This window comes from Cucurbita pepo, chromosome LG17 (assembly GCF_002806865.2).
Source record: "Cucurbita pepo subsp. pepo cultivar mu-cu-16 chromosome LG17, ASM280686v2, whole genome shotgun sequence".
In the NCBI taxonomy this organism is placed as follows: Eukaryota; Viridiplantae; Streptophyta; class Magnoliopsida; order Cucurbitales; family Cucurbitaceae; genus Cucurbita; species Cucurbita pepo.
The window spans coordinates 3,284,294-3,303,541 of record NC_036654.1 but is presented as its reverse complement, the minus strand read 5'-3'; the positions used below and the strand labels follow the sequence as shown (position 1 = coordinate 3,303,541).

The following is a 19,248-nucleotide window of genomic DNA, read 5'->3' as shown; positions in this document are numbered from 1 at the left end:
TATTTATTTATTTATTTATTTATTTAATTAATTTATTATTATTATTATTATTATTATTATTATTATTATTACTATTATTTTCTTTTAGACCACTCCCAATATACGTTTTAATTAGTTAAATCACGTTTTAATTAGTTAAATTAGATTGGCTTTTATCACCTTTAATATACTTTAATAACGTATTTAATATATAATATAATTTTTAAATTTTAAAAACTTTTTAAATAATAACTTTAATAACTTTTGATACTAAACTAAAATTAAACTTAAAATTTTTAAATTTTGATTTATTTCTTCTAATTAATGAGGAGAATTTAAATCTCTAATATAAAAGAACAAAATAAGATTTTCTCGTAATTTTCTCAAATGAAGTTTATAAAACATTAAAATAACTATTTTAGAATAAATTTCGTTTATAAATTATGATTTAGAATGAAATAAAGTATAACTTAGCAGTTAAGATACGAGTTTAAATATTCATTTCTTTTTAAAAACATTATCTTATAAATAAGAAAATAAAAGAGATATAAATTAGGTGTATTCATACTATTAGAAAATTCGATCTAACTCGAATTATTCAATTCAAATCATAAAAATTTTGTTGGATTATTATTAAGAAATTTGATTTAAAATATAAAGTTAGTTATTAATTATATTTTATACCCATGTAATCAGTTAAATTTTTGGGTTGTTTTTAGAAATTTGTCTGTAATATATCTCATTTTCAAGATTTGGTTACTAGCCGTATATTTGATATATTTTATATTTATTTTCAGGATTTGGTTAGTAGTATATTTTATTGGTCTAACTTTCAATCTCATTTCTCAATTTAACAGTTATATATATATATCTTGTTTGGGTTGGGTTAAAATTTTATAAAATAAAAAATTTGATTGAGCTCGTGGATTGATTTTGTTTTATCTGAATAAACTGGAAAATAAAGTTACAACTCAGTCGACCTGGATCTTTACCTTATTTTTTTTTTTTTAAATTTAATTGAATCTCTTTTTAAAAAAAAAAAAAATTAAAAAAATTATGTGGGGTCAGCAGATTTGAAGTTCACAAAATTTTGACCAAAGCCATTTTGAAAACGATCAGCCTAAAAAAAGTTGGGTTCAAAATCTGTTCATAATGATGGGTAATCCTTTCCAAATAAGTGTGGGCTATTTCAGAGAGGTCAGTCGCAGGTTGGTGGCATTTGGTAAAGCTCATATCTACCTTTAATTGAAGCTCTCTTGCTTTTCTTTTCTTCCCCATCCATCATGTTGGCAGCTAGATCCACTCATGGGTTTTCAATTATTTGATGAACAAAACAAGATCATCCACTCGCCTACCCATAATATGCTTGCCATTCTCATCAAGAAGCTTTTTGTTGGCTGATATAAATTAGTATGCAATATTATGTACTCATTTTTATGGGTGCCCAATTGTTTGCTCACTGACATTGCTGTTTAAATGTGTGTGTTCTTGCAGTTCCTTTTGTATGCTTACAAGCTGTTTGTTAAAATGCGCAAGTGACTTGAACTGGAGGAGGCCAATGTGAATTAGCCTTATTCAACAGGCACAGTTGGAGGTAGGAAGAGCGAGCCATGTGGGAGAGGCAGGGTACACCCAGCAAGAAAGGGTAACTTTGTTTCTTTTTCTTTGTTTCAACTTGAATACTTGAGCTGGTGTTTAGCTTAGTGTATATTTCACCTTAATATAGCGTGCTGAAAATCATTGCTTCTCTAGAAGATAGGAATTGAGGTATGGTACTGCATTTTGAATTGAGGTATGGTACTACATTTTGTTCATCGAGTACGTGACTGGTTAACAGATGACTGACTTGTTGAGGATTGTTGGGAGAGAGTCCCACATTGACTAATTAAGGGGATGATCATGGGTTTATATAAATAAGGAATATATCTCCTATGAGGCTTTTTGAGGAAACCAAAAGTAAAGTCAGGAGAACTTATGTTTAAAGTGGACAATAGCATATCATTGTAGAGGGTCCGTGATTCCTAACAATGTATAAGAGGTATACCCTTAAGTTAGCCATGTCAATAGAATCCACAAATGTCGAACAAAGAAGTTGTGAGCCTCGAAGTTGTAATCCAAAGTAACTCAAGTGTCGAACAAAGGGTCTACTTTATTCGAGAGCTCCAGAAAAAGAGTTGAACCTCGATTAAGGGAAGCTGTTTAAGGGCTCCATAGGCCTCAGGACAGACTCTATAGTGTACTTTGTTCAAGAGGAGGATAGTTGAGAATTGTTGGGAGAGAGTCCTACATTGGCTAATTAAGGAGATGATCATGGGTTTATAAGTAAGGAATACATCTCCATTGGTATGAGATCTTTTGAGGAAACAAAAAACAAAGCCATGCGAATTTATGCTCAAAGTGGACAATATCATACCATTCTCGATGGTCCGTGATTCCTAACATGACTCAACATGACTCAACATGACTCACACCTCACACCATTGTCTATATTGTTTGAACTTTGAACACTTCTGATATGATTAAGTATGCAGCAAGATATTGATGTATCATTTATCTGCATGTTGAGTTAGAATGTATTGAACTGTGGAGGATAGGGAGTGCAGTTGACATAAACAAATAGTTTCATATACATTATCGATTAATCCGTCGGCCCAATCGACGATAAGAACGATCTAACTCTCGAAATTAGGTGACTAAGTCACTTCAAATGCATAATTTACGTTATCATAAAATTTACAAAGTTCAGATTTGTTGTTCTAGATCAACGATGGTCGGGTCTGCTCTCAAGAGCTGATGCAGCAGACTTGGCATGTACAAGCAAACAACAATAAACGTCCTGCTTTAATTTCTCAATGGTCTCCCTTAAGCCACTATCTGTTGAACTCAAGTTTCCTTTCAACTTTTCCAACCATTCATTGACTTGCTTGAGCTGTGATAATGCAACAGCAATATGGTTGTCCGCCACCGTTTGTCGCCTTGCATTGTTCCAGCCTTTGCTGTCCTGGTTTTGTATATGAAACCCAACTTTCAAAGCTTCCTCCAAGAAATTCAAAAACCATGATGTTGATTCCTTTATTAAGACCTCTCGTAGTAATTTGATCTCCTTTGCACCATCTCCTTTAGCCCATTCTTGTTTTTCACTTTCTTTTAGTTCAATAGCTGCCTTTGCTGGCTTTGATGAAGCACTCTTTGACTGAAATAAAGATGTAATCTTTGTAGATTTATCTGCTTCTGGCAGAGATGAGTTTGCAGTCAAATGAAGTGACTTGTCCTTAGCTGAATCTTTGGAATTTGTTTGGGAGATTAACTCCTGAAGTGTGAAGAACTTGGCGAGAGGGAGTTGGGGATTCTCGGGTGAGGCTGATGAGCACAGATCAGCAAACACACTGAAAACAAATGATGGGAATAAGTTCAATGTGTATGAAGCTGTGGATTATTTTAATGTTTATACCCCAAAAATATACCTGAGACACTTGACCATAGATGCTGCAGCAGTTGCCTCTTTTTGAGCTTCTATTGCTACCATGGAAGCTATATTTTTCCTCCTAAGCATGCCCTTCAAAAAGTAAAAGTTCACATGTATCTGATAGAACCCAAATGTATTGAAATGTAAAGATAGTGGAACTATAAGATAATCTATGTAATTTGAGGTACTTGGACCCTCCGTAACTGGAAGATCCCACATCGGTTAGAGAGTGGAATGAAGTGCTAGCGAGGACGCTAGGTGTCATGGTCACGGTCATGCTTGTCCAAGGTGCGTTGCTCATGCCAGTGGCATGCCGAGACCCTTGCCTTGTATCACTTTATCGCTTTTCTTTACTGCTTTCTTGATGTCTAATTTCCTTCTTGTTTTGGCAAAATCATGTCTGGTAGACATGAAATGCCCTAGAATGTACTATAGGGGGGTGTGACTAGTTGTCAACTCCACCACCTAACTTTGTATGACTGTTCGGCGAAATCACGTCTAGGCCTACCAGACCTGAAACGCCTCAAATGTACTATAGGAAGATACGACTAGTTGTCAAATTCTCCCTACCCGAAAAGTTATATGTTATTTAAGCTGTTGTTGCCTTTTGCTTATATGACACAACATCGTTTTCAATCTCTTTCAATCTTGCTTTCAAACTCTCTTTCAAAATCTCTTTGCCCCCACTTTCTAAAAACCTTCTTCTCAAATCAGGGCTAGAGACTTGAGCATACGTTGCCCAGCCATAGGCGATGTGATCCTAAGTTGGCTTGACTCACTCAGTGCTGGGAGTGAGTGCCGCACAATCGCCAAATCCGCTACCAAGAAAATGATGATTGTGGCACTAGGCTCCCAAGGAGGGTGGATTGTGAGATTTCCTTATAAGGGTGTGGAAATCTCTCTCTAGTAGATACGTTTTAAAACCTTGAGGGAAAACCCAAAAGGGAAAGTCGAAAGAGGACAATATCTACTAGCGGTGGGCTTGAGTTGTTACTCTGGAGATCACTCAAGCCCTAAACCAATAAACCAATGGTTAAATCCAAAATGAAGAATCGAAAAAGCTAATAACACAGAAAGAGAAAACAAAAGGAATGAGCTAAGGGAATGCATACTTTTCCAGTCTTTAAAAGACTAGTAGGCAAGGAGGCCCATGAAACTGTCTCTGATGAATGAACTTGATCTTTTCTCTTAGGTAAACAGTTCACATTCATATTTTCCTGCTTATTTGAAGTGCCTTTTGCAGGGATGCTTTTAGATTTTGCAGAAGCCTCCTTGACACTGAACTGAAGCGCTTCTGTCTTTGAACAATCCTTACCTGCTTCACCATCCTCATTTTCATGCCTCCTTCCACCACCATTTGAATCAAATCTACCACTTCTAGTATTCAACGACAACACGCCCTGCATGTATCGTGACGAAACATTCGCCTTTTCCTCTTTGATGACGATTTTATGTCTCATTCCATCATTTTTTGTTTCTGATATCGACTTTGATTTAGCTCCACTTTTTGCTTTCTGATTAGCCTGCATTGGACTCTTTGATGGCTCTAGCATTTGCATAAGATCCTTCGGAGTTCCAACGAAAGGTTGTCGTCCAGGAACCGGTCGGATCCCAACAAGAACAGGAACAGGAGTTCCAGCTTCCATTTTATCAACATAGAAGAATTGGCCAAGCTGTAAGTTGTTGTTCAAGATCAACTCATTATCTTGCTTGGACAATGAAACGTAAGTTGAATGTGAAGAATCTGAAACTTTTAGAAAGAAGCCTTGATTGGGCCACAGTTCTGAGCCACTCAAAGCAGGTACAATGCTGATTACTTGTAATAGCACTGATCGATATTCTCCTCTGACCTTCACATTTGAGTTCATACTCTGCAGAAGTTTAAGTAATACTCCTGGTATAAGAGATGCCATTCTTGAACTTGCTCACTTTTGACTATGAAACTATAACTTTCACCTCATCCAAGCACCTAAATAGATGGGGTAAGTCCGACATGAGCAGGTAACCACCACCAGCTTCCCTTGGCTTAAAAGCAAAGTAATGGATGTGGCCCATTTCCTGTGGTGAAATGTCATATCTGCCACTATGTAGCAGGGATAGATGGTGGTTTCAGTTGGGGGTAATATGGTCATTTTACATAGGTATCTTGTTCATTGTGTTACCCCATTTCAATGGTGGGAAAGCAGGCCTTGTCAAAAAGGTAAAGCCATTGAGATGTCACTTTTCTAGTGGTTATGTAATCAAAGTTAGAACAATTTGTCTTTAACGAACAATGGCTGCTAAACCCTACTTTTGAATCTATTTTTTGTAGGGTAAATGAATGCATGATTGACATTTTTGTGCTTTCTGGTGAAGCTATTGTCTTTATGGGCATGAAATCCTTGTCTCTGAAGCTTGAAGTATTGTGAATGGAGGCCAGATTTCTTTTGAAATGTTCCCACTTAAGCAAGCATCATAAAGAGTAGATAATAATTCATAGCTCAAAAAATGGACAAGTTTAGTGTCCTTTTTTTTGGCCTGAAAACCATGTAAAGTAATAGAAGAATCCTCCTGTTCTTTCTCCTTCAGTTTTAAATTTACATCTTTATCAGATCGAGAACAATGTTGGTTCGTTGATATGAACTCGATTTGAGTAAATACAAAGCTGAGAAATTAGGCTAAGAAAATGTAGTGGCTTCAGATTCAGCATGAACCATGTTTGCATACACACCGTCGAAATGAGCCTTGGCCATTAGGGTGTCGTGGCTGCCATGCTCGACGACCGAGCCATTTCTAACGACTGCAATCATATCAGCGTCTTGGATAGTTGAAAGTCGATGTGCGACTATGATTGTAGTAGCTTGCTTTGACACCTTCCTAAGTGCATCTTGGACATGTTTTTCGGATTCCAGGTCCAGTGCACTGCTTGCCTCATCCAGCAACAACACACTTGCATCCTTTAGTATCGCCCTCGCTATCGCTATCCGTTGTTTCTGGCCTCCCGAGAGTTGAACCCCGCTCTCACCAACCTATGATCACAGAAACCACAAAGAGGTCATTGGGCAAATTCAGTAATGTTTTATAATCTATACATGAGTTTTTTCACCTGTGTTTCATATCCTTGAGGGAGGCCAGTGATGAACTTGTGAATGTAAGCATCTCTAGCAGCCTCTTCAATCTCAGACCATGAGGCATTTGGATTGGCAAATGCAATGTTGTCTCTTATGCTTCCAGCAAACAGTGCAGGCTCTTGGCCAACCAAAGCTGTTTGCCTCCTCAACCATTTCACGTTGATCTCCCTCAAATCCACACCTCCCATCAGCACCTTCCCCCGAATTGGATCGTAAAATCGTTGAGTTAGCCATATAACCGTCGATTTTCCCGAGCCACTCTCACCCACCAAAGCTACTGTGCTGCATCCTTTAACCTTTAAGCAGAAGTCCCTTAGCACAATCACCTCAGGCCTAGAAGGGTATGCAAATGTCACCATTTTAAATTCGACGTCAAAATTTGTCAACCGTTCCTTCTTACTTTTTCCTTTCTCGTCACCTATTAATGGCGTTCGATTGATGACATCCAACACAGCTGGAATTGCAGTCTCTGCCATGGAAGTATCCGGTGCTAAACCCGCAAGCTGTCCAACAGAAAAGGAGCTCAAAACAAGAATGAGGAAAATCTTATACACATCACCAAAACTTGTTTTGCCTTGTTGGACGAGGCGTGCAGCAAACCAGAGAGTAAGAGTATAAGCCCCATACATGGCACCTTGAGAGAAGCCAAATGTGAAGCCTAAAATTTGCGACCTTTTAACCGACTTCTTTTTCGGCACGGATAACGATCGATTAAAGGCTTTAACCAGCTGTTCTTGCGCCGAAAATGTCGTCACTGTTCTTATGTTTGACACTGCACCTGAAGCAATATTGCTAGCTTTGGCATAAGCATTTTCATCAAGTTTTGGTCCAATATTGATAATCAAGCTTATGTAACTGGCACCAAGAGTGAAAGGAGTTAGAGCAGCAGCCAACAGGGTCAATCTCCATTCAAGCCAAAATGAGATACCAAGGCCAACTGCAGCTGCACTCAATCCCATCAACAAGACTGAGATTCGATCGCCGAGAAACGAACGAAAATTGATGCAGTCAATCGATAGCCTAGAAATAAGAACTCCAGTGGAATTCTCAGGGAAATCAAACCAACCAGGCTCTTGTTTCAGTATTGATCTAAACAAATGATCTCTCACTCTCACTGTGAGCTTAGTTCCAGCCCAACCACAAAAGCCTTGCTGCCCTGTCATGAACAGAATGGAGCCAATCCCCAACCCAACCAGCACTATACACAAATGCCCAATTTTCGTTTTCATGTTTGATGAAGTTTCACTATCGAAATAAACTTGAAGGGCCTCTCCGAGAATGAAAGGAAAAATCGACAAAATGGCTCCTGCATTCAAACCCATGAGACAGCCCAATAGTAGCATTGGAAGCTCTTGCTTTTGTAGTTTCAATATTTCTAAAGTCCTAACATTTCTTCGCTTCTCCTCTTTCTTCCCCTCTTGATCCTCCTCTACAGAAGATTTGAAGTACTCCGACTTTGAAAGCTCAACAACATACTCTGACTTCGAGATATCACTCAATGAAAGATCGGTGAATTTCTGAGCATCATTTTGGTTGAGAGAAGTTTCTCGAACTGCTTCGGATGCGAGCTTGACAAGGTTGTAATAAGCGCCTTGTCGTTCCACAAGCTGATGGTGGGTACCAATTTCGACGACGGAGCCATGTTCAATGACAGCAAGGGCGTGAGAGTTTCTGACAGTTGCAAGCCTGTGAGCGATAACAATTGTTGTTCGGCCTAAAGAAAGTTGATCGATGGCCTTTTGAACTATAGACTCGGATTCTGGGTCTAATGCGCTTGTTGGTTCGTCTAAGAGAAGAATTTTGGGGTCTTTGATCATTGCTCGTGCCAATGCTATTCGCTGTTTTTGACCACCGGAAAGCAGAGTTCCCCTGTCTCCAACCTGCCCAGAACCCCATGTTACTTGAGACAGACTGAAACCAAATGAGTTGAAGAAAAGAAAATACAAAGTTTAGACTCAAAACTTCATAGTTTTAAAAATTCATATTAATTTTATAAAACTACGAAATAAGTTTTTCAATATTTTTTTTTAATTTTAAAATTTGACTAAGAGTTTGGTGAAAAGATAAAATAAAGAAATTAAGAGATTTCACGCTGGTTGGAGGGGAACGAAGCTTAGCAGACGCGGTTTAAAACCTTGAAGGGAAGCACGAAAGAAAAAGCCCAAAGATAACAAGCTAGAGGTGGACTTGTGTTGTTACAAATGGTATCAGAGCTAGACACATGGCGGCAGACAGCGAGGACGCTGGCCTCAAGCCGTAGATTGTGAGATCCCACATTTCACATAAGTTGGAGAGGGGAACAAAACATTTTTTATAAAAGTGTGGAAACCTCTCTGACTCCGAACGGTGGATTGTGAGATCCCACATCGACTAGAGAGGTAAACAAATTATTCTTTATAAAGGTGTAAACCTTTCCTTAGCATAAAGTGAATCGTCTCAAAATTTGAGAAAAAAACCATTTCTGTTTTTGGAGAAAAGAAAAGCAAAAAATATGAGATGAAAACATATAGATATATATATATATATATAAATAAATAAAGTTTTTCCAAAAAGATGTGCAGCTCATTTTGAGCAAAGCAGAAGTTAGGTAAATGAACCTGGGTGTCGTAGCCATGTGGAAGACCAGAGATGAAGGTATCAGCATTTGCAGCAACACAAGCCCAAATGGCCTCTTTTTCAGTAGCATTCTCCTTCCCCATCATAACGTTCTCAATAATACTTGTGGCAAAAAGGATGGGTTCTTGACCCACCATCCCAATCTGATCTCTCAGCCACTTGATTTGCAGTGTCCTTATATCACACCCATCCAAACTAATCGTCCCTGCACCAAATCCCATGAACTCTATTCTAATTTCCCTTTAAGCTCACAAACAGATTTGAGACACAAGCTTGGCTTCATAAATACGTACCTTCAATGGGGTCGTAGAACCTCTCTATGAGAGCAAAGACAGTGGACTTACCACCGCCACTGGCACCAACAAGAGCGAGTGTCTTTGAAGATGGGAACACCAGATTGAATGAATTCAGAATCAGGGAGTCTGGACGAGATGGGTATGCAAAGCTGACGCCCTTGAACTCTATCCTTCCACGAACATTTGGGAGTGTTCTTCCCAATGGGCTGTAAGAATCTATCTCAGGAACTCTGTCTATGATTGTGAAAACTCTGCCTGCTGCTACTGTTCCTTGTGCAAACTGAGCGAAATATGACAGTGACAGAGCCAATCCTCTGTATCACAATCAGAAAACATGTTCAGGTTAAGATGGCAGAACAATGCACATTTGATAAAGATGAAACACAAAGAACGGGAGAAAAGATGCATGCAAGGAAGAATATTGATTAAAGGTTTTATATTGATGACTTCAGGAAGAATATTGGTTAAAAGTTTTGTATGGATGACTTTCAGTATATACCAATAGACAGAGAATACAGTGAACGAAGAAAGTACATCTTAAAAGCACCGACTAAATATAGTTTAAACAGATTTAACTACGACATGGCCGGCTAATGCTGCTTTACCTTCCTCCGACGTTGACGCCAAAGAAACAAGCGATTGCATCGCCACCAGTGATCTCATTCCGGGCAACCAAGATAGCTCCATACCAGAAAGCCAAAGCCCACGTTGAGTAAGTGACCAGATAGATAACTCCCATTCCAGCACCCTTTGAGAATCCAATCTTCTTCCCAAACGGCACAGAGTTTTCCAAGAGCTCAGCATACTTAGCAGCCAGGTTATCTTCTGCAACAAATGAAAACACAGTTCGGATTGAACTGATGGCTTGCTCTGCCACTCCCCCAGCTTTCCTGTAGGAAGCCTTCAAAGGAATAATGGAAAAAGGCTTAAGAACACAACATATAAAGGATGGATCGTAAAGGTCATATCAAATTACCTCTTCTTTTGAAGTTAAGCCAACATAAATGGCTTTGTAAGCTATGCCACAGAACATCATAAGTGGAGTCACTGAGAAGACAACCAAAGAAACTTTCCATGACCTTAGAAAACCTACTACATACCCACATATGAAGGTGAATATATGGTGAATGAAGTGAGCCATCTGCAATAACAGAAAGATATCATTCAAAGAATCAGAATATGATATTAAAGTTAGCATAAACAATATCAGTATATTACCTTCTCCCCCATTACTTCTTGGATTTGAGCTACGTCACTGGAAATTCCATGCATGATATCACCTGTGCTAATCTTCATGTCGAAAAAGCTGATATCCTGTCGTAGAATGGCTCGTAGATACTTCGTTCTAATCCGTTCAGCCGATCGATCCCCCACCAATCTCCAACAGGTTATCTCTGTCAAAATTACAGCTTAAGGATCCTATGTTCGCAGGAAAGTTACTGAAATGCTATCTTACAGGAATCTCCCTCTTACCCAAATATGCTCCAACCACCACTATTGCTGCTAATCCAGTCATGAACAGGCATATCTGCAAATTTAGGCAGAAGTTGTAGAACGCATTTTCCAAAATCATTCCAAACTAATCATAAATTGGGAAGTTGGAGTAAATTATTGGGTTCATACCCTTGCAACATCTCTCATCATCTGGTCCTTGTCAGCTTCAGACGATTCTGTAGCAATCTGGTTGACAAAATTCCCAAAAAGATAGGAATACCAAGGAAGAGATCCGCCATTGATGAGAGCTCCCAAACAGCCCAAAGTTATAAGAAGCAAATCCAACTTCGTTGAATACTTAAACAAGCTAAAGAGCCCAACTGCCTTAGCCGGCTCCACTTCATCCTCATCCTCACCATCATCCGGAACACTATCATCAGTATAGGAAGAATACATCCCACTACGTTCAAAGCTATAAGCATGTTCAGAAACATCATGATAATTCTTGCTACGAACATCCTTGTTAGCCAAGGGATCTTTACTTTCATCTTTCCAGCCGGAAGAAGAGCTGATTTTACTGGTTTCACCGGGAATGTTACTTTCTCCGATGAATAACGAGTTCTCTGTTTCTCTTCCCACAAAGCTCTGTAACTCCATTCTGCCGGCCGGAACATAGCCGGAACCGTCGCTGTACGGACTCGGAGATCTCCGGCGAACACGGCGAGAAGGAGAAAGATAGTAATCATTAGCGGTTCGGCGAAAGACTCTGCTACTGGAAAATGAAGATGGCGCAACGGAGGCGGCCCAGGGACCTAAGGCTATGCCCAAATTGCGAGAATCTCGCCATCCAGTTGGTTTGAACTGCCATGAGATTTCCCCTTGCCATGATTTATCATCGTCAGTGGCGAAGGGAGTGGCTGGAGCAGGGATTAGAGGCCGTCTTTTGGGATTGGATTTTCTTGAAATAATGGAGGAATCAATCGGGGAAAAAGAAATAGAGACGTCCGTTGAACTCGCGGGCGTCGGATGGTGGTGCCGATGACCGGAGGCGGCGGACATGGCCGAGAATGGAGATTCAGAACTAACAAAAGGATGAGATTACAAAAGTGGTGGAAAAACACATTTGAACAAAATGTGGTTTGTTCTTGTGTACAAAAAACTTGGAAGAATTTGTCCATTAAGCGAGAATCCCAATAACACGAAGAAATGTAGAACGAAACAACAACTGTAAATCTAGAAGAACAGAACAGAAAACGATTGGTCGGAATAAAAAAATTGGGGTTGAGGATATTACAAGGAAGATTACCGAATAGTGATTGAAAGGTGCGGAAGCTTAATCCGTTTGAACTGAGATTCCAAGGCCAAATGTGGATGCAGAGGAAGCTGCAGGCCGGCAGATTGAGAAGAAGAAGTGGTGGGGTTGTCGTTATTGCCATTTTGTTGAGGTTGTAAAGAAGAATGAAAATGGCGGTATTCTTTATATGTGAATGAGTGCAGGAAGTGTGGTTTTGGTTGGTTGGTTTCATCGCCATTGTTATTTGATTTTGATTTAAAAGCTTTCTTCTTCCAAGGAGATATGACCCCACTCCGCTAGTGAGTATAGATGTCTACGGGGCGAGGTGGAGACGGGAAACGTTTTCCATTTTTGTACCTGTCTCTTATTTCATTTTCATCCTCGTAAAATTTTTCATTTATTTTTTAAGAGATCGAGCCCGTTCTTTCGAGGGAATTTATGAATATCCCTAAACAAAAAATAAATAGAAAATTTCACGATAAGATTGAAATAAATTACGAGAATGAGAACAAGAACGAAAATAAATAGAAAATTTCACGACAATATTGAAATAAGTTACGAGAATGAGAACAAGAACGAAAAATACTTTGAACATCTCTACTCGGTGTAACGCAAAAAAAAAGAAAAATAAATGTCCATGGGTATTAAATTGTTTGGTTATATTTCGACCCATAAAATAAATTTAATTGAAGTTTTTAATATATTTAGAGTGGAATTAAAAAAAATAAAAAATCAAATACCAGCTTAAAAATTACTTAAATTTTTTGGCATATTCCGAACATAATTATTTATAATACTTCACATCTCATTATTTAATAAAGACGTTTAGATTCGACCCAAGTTAACTCATGAACAATAGGACTATACATTATCAACCGTACAAAGCTTTAATTTTCCCACCTAAAAAAACACAACAAAATTTTGTCTCTTGCTTGTCACTCACTCATATGTCAACGTAAACATAGCTCTATTAGATAATAAGATATCATCCGATCCGAATCGACATTAAGAAGCAAGAAAAAAGATGGCAAATAAGGTGTACTGTCAAGTCTAATTACACTTCCAACTGCCACTTTAAGGGCATAGAAACAGAGAATTACCAAACCAATCAACTCAACTTAACAAGAGTAGTCGTGCAAAAAAAAGCTTTTATTATGCATAATTATATATCACACTCAACAATTCTGTTCTTGACATGAGCTCCTTCAGATATACACCACACAAAACTAAACCCTCAGAGCAAACGAAGAGCAGAACCAACTTTAAAAAAATGCTCCTAAGACTACCAAAATCACAATGACATTTTGCCAACAATTAACTCATATTGTTCAATACAGAATGCTTGCTTAATTAATTCAACACAACTAACAGATATATAACTACCTAATGATGTAGGTGGTCGGGTGATCGGTCGGTCGGTCTTGTGAATCAAATTAACATGTACATGACGATCGAATTGCAGAACTCGATTCGCTATTACCTTCAAGCACTTGTGCCTTGCACTATACCAACTGTTGTATCCTATTCAGGGATAACAAGACAGTAGTGATCTTACATGGAAATCTGCCCTGTCTATTACCTGGACGTTGCATCAGTTCCCTTGCTGCGAAACGTCGAGAGAGAGAAGAATGATCGTGGAGCTGTAAAATTTCAATCTTCCCATTATTAGAAGTGCAGTTCATCTCCAAACTTTCTTCTTCATTGTTTCAAGAAAAGTAAAAACTCTTATAAACATAAAGCAAAAGATGTGAAGATCCAGGAACAACTACAAAAATCATTTCCAAGTTACCCCTCTAGCTGAAAGCATAAAACTAACAAAAAGTCCTTTTTGAACTTCGTTATATTCCCCAGGCAATGCAGGATTAGAGCAAAAACAGTACAGACACATACATTTAGGTCATTAGCAAAGTAAATGAAAACATAGCCAATAACACCAACAAGCACTCACCTTTCAGGGAACTTCCTGACATGTGATCCTCCCTTAGCTTGAACTTAGACGGTGGCGCAGGAATCGAACTTTGTAATTCTTGAACTGCAGGGGGCAGCAAAACGAAGATAGATAAGTGAATTCTAATTCTCATCATCCCTAGATAAAAAGGAGGCAATCCATAGGAGTTGATCGGAGAAAAGAAGAAGAAAAAGGTCTATAATACAGATAAAATAAAATTTATATGTGAGTAGATAAACAGTTAATGGTCAATGTGATTTTTAAAGATTGCTACCNAAAAAACAAAGCACGAAATATTACGATCAGGAGTCACGACCATTCACAATGGAGCAGCTTAAACCAATTTTAGTCAATCAAAAAAGAAATTTTTTTAAAAAAGCAAAATTTTATCTCTTTTTTTTTCACAAATAAGCAAATTTCATGTTCGAATCGCTAACCCAAGGAAAACCAAAGCATAAATATTACTCTAACTTAACTCCTAAATGGGCATGTTTTCAATGGATGTTCCATGCAAATTAAATGAAAGACGATATCAACAAATCAATACAACAAATGTAGGTTACCCTGTTCACAGTACAACTCGCTTTCATTAAAGCCATCATCAGGGCCCTCTGAGAATCCCATTCTTGACTTCCTCAAATCTTCTGATGACCTACAAGCAGGATCTCGCCCATCTTCAGTATCATCATCTCCCTCAGATGTTGTAGCAGAGATCCAGTCAACCATACTATCCGTCCCACGGCTTTTCCTTCCAAATTTTAGCAACCTTTTAAACCCCTTCGCCATATCCTTGCACGACTGACTAGATGACGTAGCAATAAGAGAAGGCTTCTGGGCACTTCCCCATTTCTTTCTCATTCTAGCCACATCAGTTTCTGCTTGTGTTATATTATGTGAATTCCATGATGCAGGGCTCCCAAGTGGGGAGTCCATATATGCATCAATATCAGAGGCCTCATGCGGGTAGGAGAAAGGATGATGCATGCGTGAGTTCCATGAGAGAGGGCTCTCACCTGGCGAATCCTGAAGTAACCCTGCTTTGTGAAATGAAGGCACCATGGAGGGAAGTTCAGACACTGTAGAATGATCCACCTGAGAATGAGAGTGAGATCTCATAGAATTTTCAATTTCAGACCCAGAATTACTTGATCTATCTGATTCCTGGTTTAATCTTAGTTTTCCATTATCCATATGAGCAAATTTAGTTTCCATTTTCTCTAGCCCTTCCTCTTCTTCCTCTTCTTGGTTGGCCATAATTTCAGAACCCTCAAAGGCCGCTTCATCAAATTCTTCATCATCTTTTGAAGGTCCAGATTCCATAGGAGCTTTCAACATCGTCATCCGTGTTCCAGCACCAGGGCCTATGCCATTGCCTTTCCTCAGGAAAGGTTTTGATTCTATGTTCTTCAAATATTTATCATAAATGCTATCATCGTTCTGCTCTTCATCAAATGACAATGGTGCTGAAACAACATTGTCTGCATTCAAAGGGGATATATCCTTGAATTCAATAGCACTAGCAGAGTTCTTTCTTGAAGAATTTGGACGACGATGCTTCTCCTCCTTAATGACTGGCTCTTCATTGGTAGTTTTATTACGAGAATAATTCCTCACCAGGGGGCGTGCCGTTGATTTGCCAACTCCAGAAGGTTTTGTAGTTTCTTTCCTCATTTCAGAGAAATTAGGAACCGACTGTGCAAGAAGGTTTTCTGTTTGTCCTCTTCGCTTCGCAGAACTAGAGTGGGAAACTTTGGCAAGTGACCGGGGTGGAGCAGAAGTCCCAGTGTGACGAGGAGTAGATGATAATTTTCTGCCTGGCAGAGCCTTCTTGTTCTGGTTGCTTCTAGATGCACCATCCGATATATATGAATCACTGTGTAATCTATCATTCCCATAAAATTTCTGCTCCAAAACCTCAGGAAAGTCCCCATCATCCTCACTTTGATTTGAATTGATCATTGGCTGTTAAGCAGAAAGATATAACATCATCACGAACAAACAAGAAATGAGAATGAAAAATACGCAAGACAAGAAACAAAAAAAACAAAATTGAGCTAGAGGGAGGGAGAGAGGGAGAGAGATAGCTCAGGACTTCAGAATCACGAGCATGCCAAATAAAAATTAAACTGAAAAGATACCTGGTCCCTTGTTTGAGAGCGATAGTTGAATGATCTGAGTTTCTCCGCACGTCTCCGAGCACTATCTACTGAATCTTGTCGGTCGACAAAACCAGAAAATTTTGCTTTCATCTCAGCTTTACTTTTCTCAAGGCTATCTTGCATGGCCTTCATCTTGGCTTCCTTCTCTGCTCTTTTGGAAGTCCATTCTTCCCTCAGCTTAGCATCTCTTTTCTGCATATACTTGTTATAAAATTTTCCTCTAGAATCATCACTGAAGTCATGGTTATTGATCATTTTTGCTGGAGTTGTGTAAATATTTTCCAATTTATTGGAACTCCTCGTTGATTCTACCGCAGATCTTTCCACCACTTCTGCAGGAGCAGTGTCCATAACTGAAGATGATCTGTGCTGCGAACTAATTGCCTCTTCTAGCTGCACATCAGCAGTACTGTTTCTCCTTGCAGAGCTGGAGTCCCCTGGAACACGGAGCTTGTGCTCTGCAAAAAGCTTTTCTAGTTCATTTGCCTTCATTTTTAGTTCATCATTGAGCTCCTGATTTCCCTTAGTCTGCCTCACTTTTTGAACTCGCTCACCTGGTATGCTTGCGAATGTGGGAGTTCTTTCCTGGCTATCTGTAACATTTTTCCCAATCATGTCCAATTTACTTCTTTCATGAAGAAAACTGCTTTCTTCTCTGCCAACTTGTGACTTATCCACTTGTTTACGGCCAGCCAAATCAGGTTTTGGCAATTTCATTTTCTGAGCTCCAAAATCATCAACTTTAAGATTATGCATATTTGATGATGCAATATTCTTGCTAGCGACTGCCTCTGGTTCAGCTTTAAGAGATCTCCGTTGTTGAGGAACTTGGCCACCTTCAACTTCCATGGACTGAGTAGATGAGGATTCCAGTTTTATTCCACCACATTCAGATTGGTTAGAAAAAGAACGAGAATGACTTTGAGAACCACTAGGACGTAACAGATATCCTGAATAATCTCTTGGCCCAGAATCCTCCATCTTATTCCCTAACCTACCATCAGCTGCATCATCCCCTGCCTTCTTAACAAAAGCATTAACTTGGGACGCAGCCTGATTCTTGACTCCATCAATCTCAGCTTGATCTGAAGAACTTCTCACCTGTGTCTCAGAACCGAATCCACCTTTAAAGCCCTTACTTTTATCATCACTGCTCGATAAATTCTTTACATTTCCCTGAGAATCTCCTCGTTCGTTCAATCCAACTGGTTCAGCTCCACTGGAGAATGACCTGATTGGGGCCAGAGAAGATGATTGGTCCTTCCAACCAATCGGTACCTTCGATGCGCCAGCCTCTTTACCTGTATAACCCTCAACTGTAATTTGTTCCTCAGCTTGCTGTGTGGACTCATCATCACCAGGTCTAACAAAACTTCCCCTTCTTTCGAGCCTAGTTCTACTATCCAAATCAGGCAAGCTCTTCTCACTTTGAATTTCTGTTGCACCAGAAAATATATTAGACTTAGTATCAGAAATTGAAGATGAGGAAGGGGTGCATAATGGGCTCTCTGTGTCCTTTTTTTCATTACTGAAATCAATGCTCATATCACTGATACCACTCCATCTCCTCAAAACCGACTTCTCCACCACCGAAGGTGCTGATGACACATCCGACGAGAGCCTTCTCAATTCCAGAGGTTTCCCAGAAACGGGCTTGCCCCCTCCACTGCCACCAGTATTTTCCTTCTGTTTGTTCTCAAAAAGGTTAATGCGATCTTGGACACTAAGCCGCCTGGCCAGGGGACCCACAGGAGTTGATGATTTTGCCGGAGTCTCTTCTTCATTCTTCTCTTTCTCCAAGTTTTCAGGTAATGTCTCAACCTCCGTGTCGCCGTTCGAGTTTATGTTGCATTGACTTGGGAAGGTGGCAGAAGATTTGGCTGGTTGACACGCGGTATGCCTTGATTCGTCCACGTGGGAATGCTGTTCTTCAATTCGTGAAGCTGTACCAGATTGTGGATTGTGCTTATTACGTGTTTGGTATTGTGGATTGATGTGGGTTCCAACAGAGTCTTCAGTGGGGTCATCGATGGACATGTCTGACTCGCATGATGATCTGACAGCTCTGTCATCGACTCCGGGGGCCCATGTGTTGATATGTTCTGCCCTCCTCCGACAAAGAGAGATGAAACTAGAGCATGCTTCGCTGCAAAAATTGAAATGCTACATTAAACCACAGTGAAACAGTTATTTGAGCAAAACCGAGATTAGAAGTGGAGAACGCACATCATGCAATGTCTTGGAAATGACCCAATAAATGTCGTCACTAATATATCTGCTATAACTGGGAATATTACTTTCATCTGTGTAACTGTTTCTCAATTATTCACTGCCCCCAATCTATGTTTTCCAAAGGAGGAATATAGTTTCCATCCCAATCAGAGCTTGGTAATTAACATGGACAAGTTCTGATTTTTGGTGCTACAATCCCACAAATAATCAGAAACTAACTAATGTGGCTGTTTTAAGAGGGGACAAAAATGACAAATCACTAAATTGACGTTTTTATTTTTCTAATCTTGTGGGCAGGGGGAATTTGAACCTCTAACCTCTTTCTTGAGGGCAGGGAATGTGCCCTAATCAGCGACTTAGGACAAGAGGGGTGTGAGTTAATCAAATGAGTGTGCAAATACAATAGTACACGATGATGATTTTAGAAAAGCCAAGGTAATCCTGTGATGACTGAACATTAAAATGGTTATTTAATCTATAAAAGAGACAATAATATACCCCATTCCCATTCAATGGTTTTTAGCAAACATTTAGACATTAATAAGAGCAATGAATGAAATGTCAAAAAAGAAGCTTTCCCGTTCCTTCTTTTAATGTTTAAATGATAAGTTGGAATAAAAATTATACTTTGGAGACCATAAAAATGCTTGGATTTTTTTATAAGTAGAAATTTAAAAATTAAAAAAAAAAAAAAAAAAAAAAAAAAAAAAAAAA

The 19,248-nt window shown here is 39.1% G+C and overlaps 3 protein-coding genes and 2 long non-coding RNA genes across 6 annotated transcripts in view; 2 read left to right on the top strand and 3 right to left on the bottom strand.

The window, feature by feature from the left end:
• Positions 1-1,207: 1,207 nt before the first annotated feature.
• On the top strand, positions 1,208-5,107 carry LOC111779076. Its single transcript, XR_002812642.1, has 3 exons — positions 1,208-1,624; positions 4,689-4,851; positions 4,968-5,107. It is a non-coding gene; the product is annotated as an uncharacterized LOC111779076 (long non-coding RNA).
• On the bottom strand, positions 2,360-5,378 carry LOC111779075. The gene is made up of 3 exons (XM_023659133.1): positions 4,558-5,378; positions 3,444-3,535; positions 2,360-3,365 (listed from the first exon to the last, which is right to left on the bottom strand). The coding sequence occupies exons 1-3, from the start codon at positions 5,356-5,358 to the stop codon at positions 2,741-2,743; spliced, it is 1,518 nt and encodes a 505-aa protein (XP_023514901.1). The 5' UTR covers positions 5,359-5,378; the 3' UTR covers positions 2,360-2,740.
• LOC111779078 lies at positions 5,163-6,044 on the top strand. Its single transcript, XR_002812643.1, has 3 exons — positions 5,163-5,246; positions 5,323-5,645; positions 5,757-6,044. It is a non-coding gene; the product is annotated as an uncharacterized LOC111779078 (long non-coding RNA).
• Positions 6,045-6,070: 26 nt separating this feature from the next.
• Positions 6,071-11,960, bottom strand: LOC111779074 (ABC transporter B family member 19-like). The gene is made up of 9 exons (XM_023659132.1): positions 11,091-11,960; positions 10,941-10,995; positions 10,686-10,861; positions 10,444-10,608; positions 10,073-10,368; positions 9,465-9,781; positions 9,153-9,376; positions 6,531-8,435; positions 6,071-6,453 (listed from the first exon to the last, which is right to left on the bottom strand). The coding sequence occupies exons 1-9, from the start codon at positions 11,958-11,960 to the stop codon at positions 6,103-6,105; spliced, it is 4,359 nt and encodes a 1,452-aa protein (XP_023514900.1). The 3' UTR covers positions 6,071-6,102.
• A 1,366-nt stretch (positions 11,961-13,326) lies between these two features.
• LOC111778406 overlaps positions 13,327-19,248 on the bottom strand; it is an 11,459-nt gene continuing 5,537 nt past the window's right edge. For both annotated transcript variants that reach the window (XM_023658201.1, XM_023658200.1), the window contains exons 8-11: positions 16,282-18,448; positions 14,707-16,105; positions 14,144-14,227; positions 13,327-13,835 (exon numbers count right to left, since the gene is read on the bottom strand). In XM_023658201.1, coding sequence (XP_023513969.1) covers positions 13,771-13,835; positions 14,144-14,227; positions 14,707-16,105; positions 16,282-18,448 — 3,715 coding nt within the window. In that variant the 3' untranslated portion in view covers positions 13,327-13,770. The remainder of the gene's footprint in view (positions 13,836-14,143; positions 14,228-14,706; positions 16,106-16,281; positions 18,449-19,248) is intronic.

Bases quoted from the DNA above. Each gene is read 5' to 3' on its own strand.
- LOC111779075 (XM_023659133.1), bottom strand. From the start codon at position 5,358: ATGGCATCTCTTATACCAGGAGTATTACTTAAACTTCTGCAGAGTATG. The intron at 3,536-4,557 runs GTATGCATTCCC...TACTTTTTGAAG, and splicing joins GTCTTTTAAAGACTGGAAAA to GGCATGCTTAGGAGGAAAAA. The intron at 3,366-3,443 runs GTATATTTTTGG...ATTTGTTTTCAG, and splicing joins TCTATGGTCAAGTGTCTCAG to TGTGTTTGCTGATCTGTGCT.
- LOC111779074 (XM_023659132.1), bottom strand. From the start codon at position 11,960: ATGTCCGCCGCCTCCGGTCATCGGCACCACCATCCGACGCCCGCGAGT. The intron at 10,862-10,940 runs GTAAGAGGGAGA...TAATTTTGACAG, and splicing joins GGTGGTTGGAGCATATTTGG to AGATAACCTGTTGGAGATTG. The intron at 8,436-9,152 runs GTTCATTTACCT...GGTTCTGGGCAG, and splicing joins CACATGGCTACGACACCCAG to GTTGGAGACAGGGGAACTCT.